This window comes from Vicia villosa, linkage group LG7 (genome assembly GCF_029867415.1).
Source record: "Vicia villosa cultivar HV-30 ecotype Madison, WI linkage group LG7, Vvil1.0, whole genome shotgun sequence".
Classification (NCBI taxonomy): domain Eukaryota; kingdom Viridiplantae; phylum Streptophyta; class Magnoliopsida; order Fabales; family Fabaceae; genus Vicia; species Vicia villosa.
Genome location: NC_081186.1, coordinates 113,843,570 through 113,854,675, shown reverse-complemented (window position 1 = coordinate 113,854,675; position 11,106 = coordinate 113,843,570). Strand labels below are relative to the sequence as shown.

The 11,106-nt window shown below is 33.7% G+C and overlaps 2 protein-coding genes across 2 annotated transcripts; one reads left to right on the top strand and one right to left on the bottom strand.

Annotated features, from left to right (window-relative positions):
- Positions 1-1,334: 1,334 nt before the first annotated feature.
- On the bottom strand, positions 1,335-2,377 carry LOC131618325 (brassinosteroid-responsive RING protein 1-like). The gene has a single exon (XM_058889570.1). The coding sequence runs from the start codon at positions 2,116-2,118 to the stop codon at positions 1,600-1,602; it is 519 nt and encodes a 172-aa protein (XP_058745553.1). The 5' UTR covers positions 2,119-2,377; the 3' UTR covers positions 1,335-1,599.
- Positions 2,378-5,375: 2,998 nt separating this feature from the next.
- Positions 5,376-6,646, top strand: LOC131620013 (protein MAIN-LIKE 1-like). Its single transcript, XM_058891040.1, has 2 exons — positions 5,376-5,609; positions 5,942-6,646. Exons 1-2 carry the CDS (start codon positions 5,376-5,378, stop codon positions 6,644-6,646), a joined length of 939 nt encoding a protein of 312 aa, XP_058747023.1.
- Positions 6,647-11,106: the final 4,460 nt, after the last annotated feature.

The following is an 11,106-nucleotide window of genomic DNA, read 5'->3' as shown; positions in this document are numbered from 1 at the left end:
GGTTCCTCTGTTTTTGCCATAACTTGAGTTCTGCGATTCTGATTGAGGCGTGATTTGAAACGTTGGAAAACTGACACGTAGGAGTACATCATGGTAAAGTCCTAAGAGACTAAATGTGTACTTGAGGATATGAATTTAACATTTTACTTATTGTGTAATGTTATGTGATGGTTAATGATGATGAAAGAACTTTTAATTGTTGTGATTGATTGAGTTGATGAATACCTTATGAGAGGAGATGTTGATGTTGATGATGAGATGAGTATTGATGAGTAATTATATATTTTTTAACTATTATGTTGAATTTATGATGATTGCCTCATGAAGAAGAAAAATATAGAGTTTTATGTTGGGATATTTCAGTTCAGTGGAACCATTGATGTGGCCTTTTATGGCATTGAGTATTAATGCTGAGTCTTAGGTTTGAGAGGAATTGGTGACGAGTGTTGGAGTTAGAGGTTAAGACGAATATTGCATTTATTTGTGTAGCATTCATGCATCATATATATTTTGGAAGCATTCAGATGAGTATTGTTCTCACTCGTGAGCTTTTAAGGAAAGAGTTGAGTATTATTCATTGTTCTCACTCACGAGCTTTTAAGCAAAGAGTTGAGTATTGTTCTTAGTTAAAGCTTTTAAGCAAAACTAAGTATTGTTTATTGGAAGTGTATTCTTCTGTTATTGTCACTGGTTTGTGACTGTTTTTATCATCGAGGTGATTGGTAGGAAGTGAGGGGGAATCTCATATTAAGAGGCAGTGATTAGGCAAGAAGTTGTAAATTAAGATTGTTTAGGCTTTGAACTAATATTATCATAGTTAATTTTCTTCATGACTTGGTAGCCCCTAGAGTAGGTGACGTTGCACCGAACTAGATTAATAATTAATTGTATTTTTTTACCTTCTGCAATTTAACTCTGCATAGTTTCTATTTTGGTAATAGTGTTATCTATCAGCAAATAATGTCATAACATTCGTCTTGATATTGTGTTGATGTTGGAACATCATTCTTAACCGTGTATTGCACGTGACAGAATTTCAATTTTTATTTTAAACTATTTTTTTTTATAGAAATTAGCATATAAATATATTAAACATGAATAATAAATAAATAAATATATAAATAAATAATGATAACACTCTATTGACAATTTTAAACTTCAGCAAAAAAAATTCCTAAAATGGGAGTTTAAGAAGACAAAAAAAAAAATGAATCAAGTGACCAAAATCCGAATTTTTTTTATAAGGAATCCAAATTTAATATATATATAAAAGATAAAGAAGAGAAGGATCAAAGTTATATATTTAAGTACAAAACTAAAATCTAAAGCAACCATGGATTAGCTATTGTTACCATTAATAAATGCTCTGCTAATTATTATTAACCTGCACAAATAATTTAGTAATAGACAACACACTGCTGGTGGGGATATATGGATGAACATCATCCAACAGCAACATCATTATCAAAAAAAAAAAAAGTAACACTGTACTATGAGGTCGTGCAAAATTTGCTTTTTCTTTCTTTCTTTTCTTTTTTTTATTACTTATATACATTTTATATTTTCGTCTTCATAATTCAATAAACCTAACAAAAAAAGTTAAAAAGAAGAAGTGTAGTCTGCATAACTATACAACTCAGTAACACCAGAAGCCTCCCAAAGCCGTTGATTATAATCCTCCATCATCTCATCAGGCACAAAAGCTCTTCTACAAAGAGGACAACTTTTCTGATCGAGATCAATCCAACGGTCCACGCAGTTTCTATGAAATATATGTCTACAGTTTCTCAAACACCGGATCTCTTCTTCCGTAGAGAATTCCAACAGACAAACCGCGCAGGAACAGCCTTCTTCGACTCCGGCGAGGTCGCCGTACTTTGTCTCCGGTAAGAGGTCTCTGATTAGGGATGCTGAGACGGAGGGGGGTTTGGTAGGTTCATGCGTGAGAGAGGTTTCTACGTTGGTGTGGGGCCAGATAACGTCGGTTTCGAGGAATTCGGAGAGGCCGAGGAAGTGAAAGAGGTGGAAGACGAGGTTGCGGAGGAGGCCGAGGAGGGTTAGAGTGTGGAGTAGTAGGTTTGGGAAGAATACTTCGGCGTAACCTACTGGGAAGCCCATCGGAAAGTATGGAGTTGAAATTATAAGTGAAACGGAAATGAGTGTTTAGAGAGAGAGAAGGTGGTGGAGAGAGAAAGTGTTTGTGTTTGAGAAGTGAGGGAAATGAAAGAGAAGGTTCGGTTTGGAGTATATAAATGCTTTCTTTTGGATTTGGTCGGAAATAATTTTAACTACTCTTTCCGTCTTCATATGGGTGTTGGTATTGAAAAATATTATACTAGTTGGGAAGAAAAATTATATAACAATACCATACATCTATTCTTAAACAAGGTAGAGCTTTTTCTTTATATAATGGAAGAGTAGAATATCAAGGATTAAAGAGCATGTGTTTGATGAGGGTGTTTTCGCTTTCTTGATTTGTTGTTTTTTTATTTATTTAAAATATGTTATTCATCCTCATAAATATTTAGTTATTTTTAATTTTAATTTCTCTAATATTTTCAGGTAAAGAACGGTTCTTTTTATTAATTTTACATTCATATTTTTGGTCTCTCTTATTAACGGAGTTGGTATGACACTGACACGTGGCAATATTAGCATGATAGAAATGCTGACATCAAGGTCATGTGGCATTTTGTATTTTATTTTATATTATTTATATAAATTTAATTTATAGTGACGGATATTCCAGACATAAATTTAATTTAATGTCATCGAAAAATCAAAATAGATTGAAATTTATTTGAAAAGCTATGAAAATTTGCATATTATTTTTATGTTATTATCTAATTTCTTGAAAAAGATTAGCTCAAAATTCAATCATATTTCAATGATGCATTGTTTGCGTTTCATGAAAAATTGGTGCTTAAAAAATTCTTACTTAATTCACCTCATGCAAAAAAAAAAAAAAATTGTGGAATAAATCCTTATAATTTGATACATTAATGTAAAAAAAAATTAAAGTATGTCAGCCTTTTAACAATCAATTGGGTTGAATTTCTCATTTCGTCACTTGAAGAAAAAAAACACATTTATATGTGTTTCGATAAAAAAAATTAAAATAAATTGAGACTTATTCAAATTGCCATGAAAATTTGTAGATTCTTTTTATGTGTTGCGATACAAGTCCCTGCAAAATATTAGCTTAAAATTCAATCATATGTCAATGTTTTCCTTGTTTTAGATTCATGGAAATTCGGCGCTTAATTCATATTTTCTTCTCGAGTAAAAAAATTTAAAATTTTTGTGAGAGGTCCTTATAATGTGACAAAATTTCTTCCAAAAAATATGAAAAAAAACAAAGTCTACATTATAAGAATGATGTGATTGAATTAGCTAGGGATTAGCTACGAATTAGTTACAAATTAGCTACGGCTTTTGGGTTTCTATATGATGTTCATGTTAGCGACAGATTTAGTGACGAAATATCCGCCGCTGTAAATTAAATTTGTATAAATACTATAAAATATGGACTAAATGTCACGTGGCATCCATGTCAACATCTTGTCACACTAAATTTGTAGATTCTTTTTATGTGTTGTGATACAAATCCCTGCAAAATATTAGCTTAAATCCTAATTAAGATCCATAATAACAAATATTTGATTTTTATTGCATTAAGGAGACATGTTTGGACACACTAACTTGGTGTGATAAATTCCCATATATACTTGTCATGGATATCTTGGCTTTGAGGACGTCTGTGTCACGCCTAGACTTGGAATGGGTCATGTCCGACTCAGTTATGACCCAACCCGCCAACTTTGAGGTTAACCGCCAATTTTAGGGATGCACACATTCCCCCTAGCATAAGGCCTAGAGGGGGCTAATTCATCCAGACTAATAATTAGACCATGTTACTCAACCACACTCTAATTTCAATCATTACAATTTTTTGGGATGTACACAGTCTCTCAAGCATGAGATCTGGAGGGGCAAAGTGCTTAAGAATGAAGTCATCCAGAATAATCAAACATTGTTGCTAATCAAATGGTGGATCTGAACCTAGTGATTCTCAGGGCGTTATATGCCTGCAGATAGCGATACCACTAAGGAGTTTGTAACAAAGTCCTATATTGTTAATCTTTTCAGCATAAAATTCCACAATATTCTCAAGAAACATAAACCCCATTCCCTCCAAGAACAGCTTGGCACGAGATCGAATTCGTTGTACCTCAAGGGAAATACGTGCCCGCCATTAGACTATTGTTCTTCTATGTTTCGAAAATAGAGAGATAATTTTAGAATCGCACATGGTGCTTAAGAACCCCCAAGAGATGGGATAAGAGATTCACCAATCTTTCATTATGAGAAAGTAGACAATGGTTGGGCTGATAGTCTCACCTCTTTAGGTGTTATCTCTCGTTGGTATACTTGATATGATAATATTCTCTCTTTTATTAAGTTGAATTTTGAGTGTAATAGATGTGATATGTCTAATTTTTGTATTTAAGTAATTTTGTTTTTATGAGTTTTGATTTTTGTTTCACCATTTTTCATTTTTTTTCTTTGATTTTAAATATATTTTTCTAGATCTTCGTTGTTATCTTTTAGATTGGTGGTGATAAGATAACTGTTTGAATCTTTTTCTTTATTTTGGCTCAATTAGTTTTTTTAATCAATATTTTTTTCCCATCTTAGTTTATAAATACCATCACAATTCACCTAAACGCCACAAAAAGAGAGTAATGTAAATGTAATAAGGGGATTTCTGATTCCATCCCATGTTTTTGCAGCACATCACGCGAAATTTTAAAAATGTCCCTCCAAACCGGAAATATATTTCCAGTTCACACAATAATAGACATTAACTGTGGAATAGCTGAGAATTAAACAGAAATATACCTACGGTATGGAACCGTAAGTATATTTCTGGTTCATAGAACACCTAAAAGGCGCGTTGCCTCTTCCCCTCCTATTACAGTTTCAAAAACAAACTAAACAACACTCTCTCTCAATTTCATTTTCACCAAATCAACCACATTTGCAAAAAGAAACAATAGTCAAATAATTAAGTTGTTCTTGAACTTTTTAGAGTTCATGTAAAATCCACTCAAATGTGTGTTTTAGGTCAAAAATTGGAAATTTGTGGTTTGTTTTGAACATTAGGAATCATTACTAAGGTATTGGAAATGTCTTTTTCATGATCAATGTCAATTTTTTTATGTTCATTTGTGGAGGAGGGGAGCCATTGATATATCTCTAAAATCGCAGCAGAAACCACAAGTGCATTTCAGGTTTTGGTTTGTGTCTGTTTTGCAACTTCTTTTCAACATAAATCCCGAAGTTAACATTTTTTTCGTGCTTCTACAGGAGTAATGACTTACAGAGCATCTCGATTGAGACACCATAGGGTTGCACAACATGCTTATGTGCAAAGAGAAAGGATTCAGACAACCCAACCTATTCCTGTATCTGGACAGGCTGTACCAGATGCACCACATACATCTTCATCTTCTGGTGTTACTGATGCTAGTCCTACTACTTCTCCACCCGGTCCTCCCGCAGACGCGCTTCTCCACCGACATCATTTGAGGCGGGAGAGACCTCTGGCTCTCAAGCAACACCTAAGGCCCAATCACAACCTCAATCGCAGCCTTCATCCCAGCCTCCATCATAACCCCCATCCCAACCTCCACCATAGCGTGCTCATGAGGCTGCACCTGAGCTTGCAGAGTCTGCACCTGCGACGCCACAATCTTTTGGAGGTGGACCGTCTAATTTATCCCTTCTTTCTCTTTACCCTGACCATGTCGCTAGACGTATCTAAGAAGGACAGATATGAATTTTGAATTTTGATTTCTATTACATTTTAAATTATGAATTTTTTTATTAATTTTGAAATTTGGTTTATTGATTAAATTTGTCGTACATATTTATGCAGGAACGTGATACGCTCAAGGTCATTAGCCATGGGCGAACGATTAGTACACTGATACCACCTGTTAAGCCATGGTTTGAGGAACTTTTACTGCTTTCAGGGTTGAAAGATTTGGCAAAGTGTGGATACAGTATGGTCAACAAAGGTATGATTAACGCTTTCTTTGAGAGGTGGCACCATGAGACGTCGTCGTTTCACATACCACATGGTGAGATGACGATCACACTCGACGACGTCACGTGTCTGCTGCATCTTCAGATCAGAGGGAGATTTTTGGATCATGAGAGTATTGGTAAAGAGGAGGTGTTGGATCTGTTGGTTGAGATGTTAGGAGTTACCTTTGAGAGTGCATTGGGAGAGATTAATAAAACCCGAGGTAGTCACGTCAGTTATAATTATTTGGATCAGATGTTCGAGGATGAGATACAGCATGCACGAGAGGCTGATGGTGATGTCGAGCAGGTTACAATTCATAGGAGGTTTGCTATGAGAGCAAACCTTTTGTATCTTGTTGGTACACAGATTTTTGTGAACACTAGTGCCACTTACACTGATATCATGTACCTTTGGTTTTTTGCTGATTTTGAGACGATCCACCAGTGGAACTGGGGGGCTTCTTGCCTGGTATACTTGCACACGAAGTTAGATGAAGGGATTAAGTGGAACACAAAGCAGATAACCGACAACATGTCACTCATGACGATATAACTTCTTTTTCTTTGTGGCCTTTATTAATTATTTTGATTCGGGAAACTAACTATTTAATTTTCTTATTTCAGGGATGGATCCTACAACACTTCCCCTGCATCACTGGTTGGTCACTTACGGTGGTTTATTTATAAGTGGCAAAATATCGTTATTTTGAGTATATATTTATGACACTTATCGATTCTATTCTTTTGTTTTTGTAAAAAAATCCCAACTTTAGTGGAAATATTTGTATACTTAAGTTTTGATTCGTTTATGTACCGTTTAATAGTTTTCCTTTGTTTTATAGATATTGATTCATATCGGAGCCTCGAGCAATAAAGTGTCAAAGGCACGACTTCAGATACGCAGTTTTGAAGCAAGAAGGAGAAAATTTTGCAGAAGCTCGCTAAGCCAAGTTGTAGCACGCTTAGAGATTCAATAACAGAGGCAGAGCATTCTTCATAAGCTCGCTTAGCGTGGTTATCTCGTTAAGCGATATCTCTTTTACTGTACTAGATATTTTTGGAATAAGAGTAGGTTCGTTTAGCCAGATGACTTCACTTAGCGAGCCTGTGCAGATTTTGTTTATATGTTATTCATTTGTAACATTTTAGGGTTATGGTTTTTGGGGAATTTTGACCCAAACTCCATAAATCTAATTTTTAGGTTAAATTATGTTAGAAAACAACTATGGAGCTTGCATTTGGATGATTGGAGGTGGACTGATCGTTGATCAGAGCTGACAAACCGAGAGATTTCCGGTTCATTTCTTTTCTTCTTTGTATATTCTCATATAGTTGGGTTTGTATGTATATTTACTTTTAACTCATGTATATTTGTCTCCCATGGCGTTATATAAAACTTACTTTACAAATATTTGTGAATTGTTATCTTGGATTTTTGCTCTGTGTTGGGGTTTTAGGTTGCTATAGACATATACTGCTCGAATTCTTATCTAGGATGATTATCTGTTAGCTTCTGGATTCTAGAGATAGATTTAGAGCTAACAATCTTTATGGGTGTGGAAGCTTAATGCTTTTGTGTTAGTTGAGTAGGTTGAGAGATCATCGCCGAGATGATATAGTAGTTATCTCTACTTTGGGTTAGAAATGACTTAGGGTGTGGGCGATGGTAAATGATATTGATGAGCATTGTAGGTTGAATGTAACTGGTTGATGAGTTTAAGTTTGTGAGAAGTAGATTAGATGCGTGCTTGATAAGTCTTTTCGTTCCGAAGAATGAATTCTTTTTGTGTTAATATTTACTTTTTTATTTTCATACTTTAATCCATTCAAACCTAAGCTCGAAAACATCAAAACCGTTGATTGGCATTATAACAATCATCTATGTGGACACGATAAATTCCCGGATAAATACTTTCAAATCTTTTGTTGCTTGTCGTTATTCTGCTCCAATAATTATATTGAAGATAAGCTGCATGCATGCGCATACGACCCATTCCGAGGGAACCAGTCGATAGAGTCGTTCCGGGTGTACATTGACCAGTTGGTGCATGAGGACATACATTTCTCTTCATACGTCGACCACTGTGAGACGATACTATTTGACAAGGTGTCGCTGTTTACGGTTTGGTTGGCTTGTGGGATTCGCAAGATAATTGCTTATATGCCTGAGCGGGTGATGCGTCATTTCGGTTTCACCCAGACTATTTCACGGGATCCTGCTGTATCTTTTACTGCGACGGTGAGACGGAGGGATATGGATGATTTGTTTGATGATTTTGAGAATCATCTTGTTCCTAAAGAGTCGAGGAGTACTGTAGCACCAGACGACTGGAGCTACGAGTACGGTTACATGATATGGCTTTTCCGGGTGTCCTATCCATACCTGATACAAGATGCTCCAAGGAACCCGCCGAGGCTAGTTCATCAGGAGATCCCAGAGGAGGAGCAGGCTAGGGCCGATCATGCGATTGACGTGTTGTCCATGTGTCGTCGTATCATGGAGCTTGCGCGAGATGGTATTGACAGAGGTTTGTTTCTTGATGGATCCGATGCTAGAGGTGTTCTAGATGTCATCATGGCGGAGACTCTGTTTTACAGGAGGCGGCGGCGGAACGCCTCAAGGCTGACAGACCGACTCATCGTCCGTCATACCCAGTAGGTTTTGTTATTTTTTTTTTGTTATTTGATTGTAATTTTTTGTTATTGTATTTGGATTACATTTTAGTATTTGGTACTAATATATATATATATATATATATATATATATATATATATATATATATATATATATATATACATATATATTCAATTGTATAGTTATTTGTATTTAGTGCAAAACAACCGTAAATATATTAAAGGTAAAAATGACATATTTCTCTGCCTAAAATGTTTCTGCTATTGGTAACATTAAAACCAGAAATATATTGTCGGTTTAAAACTGCAAATATACTTCCGATTTTCAATCAATTTTAACAAAAAATGGTGCGCACCAGAAATATACTTTCGATTTTCAATCAATTTTAACAAAAAATGATGCGCACTGAAAATATACTTTCGATTTTAAAGGAACATTTTAAGAATTACAAAGGATATTTCTTTTAGGTATGAGATGGAATAAGAAATTCCCATGTAATAATAGTAAGACAATTTCTTTATAGACCCCCATGGGGTGAGGACCCCTGCTAAAAACCTCAAAATACCCTTTTATTTCGGAGATGTATTTCCGAAATCACCCATTTTCAATTTATTTGGAAATGCATCTCCGAAAATACTCATTTTTTGGTGTTTTCGGATATGTATCTCCGAAAGCACTTATTTTCCAATTTAAACATTGGATTTAAAATGTCAGATGTTTTTCGGAGATGCATCTCCGAAAAAACCCTTCCCAAAATTTGGGATATTGGTAAATTCGGATATGCGTATCCGAAATATTCCAATATTCTAAATTTTACATATCAAATTTTATTAACACACAAATTAAAACATAAACTAAAAAAATAAAGATGATAAACCGTAAATTCAAAAATAAAACTAAAAATACATCGTAAAATAAAAGAATATTAATATTCCAAATATGTCATTGGTAAATTAATCGATCAATTAAATGTTACTATATATATAATCACACAAATTAAAACACAAACTAAATAAAATAAAGATGATAAACCGTACATTCAACCAAAATCCAAAAATACATCGTAAAATAAAAGAATATTAATATTTCAAATATGTCATTGATAAATTAATCGATCAATTAAATGTTACTATATATATTAACACACAAATTAAAACACAAACTATATAAAATAAAGATGATCAAACCGTACATTCAACCAAAAATAAAAAATACACTGTAAAATAAAAAAAATATTAATATTCTAAATGTCATTGGTAAATTAATCGATCAATTAAATGTTAATATATATATATATATATAATATTATAAAATAATTAATATTTCTTTTGCTTTATTATATTAAATAGATATTTTGATTAAAATAGTATACATTTAATTATATATTTTAATTAATACAATTAATTATTCTATTAATACAACTAATTCACTTTGATTTTAATTTTTTAATTAATATTAATTTTTTTTCGGATATGCATATCTGAAAATCACAAAATCAAAAATTGAGTTATTTCGGAAGTGCATCTCCGAATTTACATTTTTTTTAAAGTGATATTTTTTAGATGTGTACATTCGAAATCTCAATTTTTTTTCTAAAAAAAAGGTGCATTCGGAGATGCACTTCTGAAGTATCTATGGAATTTCGCCGCGAATTGTTAAGAAAGTATGAAAGTATATAAAGAAATTGTCAAATAGTAATGGACCCAAATGAAACAAGGTGGGACATGTCCACTAAAAAGCCCAAAACGAGTTTGGTAAAGAGAACAAAGTGAATCAAAAGTCCTTAAGGGTTAGTAGAAGAGACACACGACAAATATGGCGCGTCGGTGATGAAAACCCTGACCAACCAGCATGCATCATGACTTGGTTAAGAGTCCATCAAGGTGAAGAAACTTGAAGTGGGGTGAAAAGGATGAACCAATAAAATAAACTTGTAGATGAATCTATAGTAGCTAACCCTTTTGAAACAAAGAAATAAGTTGTCTTTATTTAAAGGGGAATTTTCCTTTACAATCGTATAATGATATTATGAATTATTCAAAGGGACTAATGGTGAAGAGACACAAACGAAATTGAATGGACCCAATGCAAGAACAAGATGTTTTATTCTTGTCTGTCTTTGGATCTTATCAATTCCTATCATGCATTGCATGCTCATTCACATGCTAAGGTAAGTGAATTTCCACTTCTTTTGACTCTTGATTTGGATCTTCTAAATCTCATTTCTTCTTTTGCTTCTCACATATATATGTCTTGTCCCCTTTTAAATTGTTCCTTTTATGTCATCTTTCTTTTCAACGTGCTTTTTGATACTGATATGTCTTTGTTTCATATCCATTCATTTTTAAAGATAAAAAAAAAAAAAATACATTAGTTAT

Bases quoted from the DNA above. Each gene is read 5' to 3' on its own strand.
- LOC131620013 (XM_058891040.1), top strand. From the start codon at position 5,376: ATGACTTACAGAGCATCTCGATTGAGACACCATAGGGTTGCACAACAT. The intron at 5,610-5,941 runs GCTCTCAAGCAA...ATATTTATGCAG, and splicing joins TGAGGCGGGAGAGACCTCTG to GAACGTGATACGCTCAAGGT.
- LOC131618325 (XM_058889570.1), bottom strand. From the start codon at position 2,118: ATGGGCTTCCCAGTAGGTTACGCCGAAGTATTCTTCCCAAACCTACTA.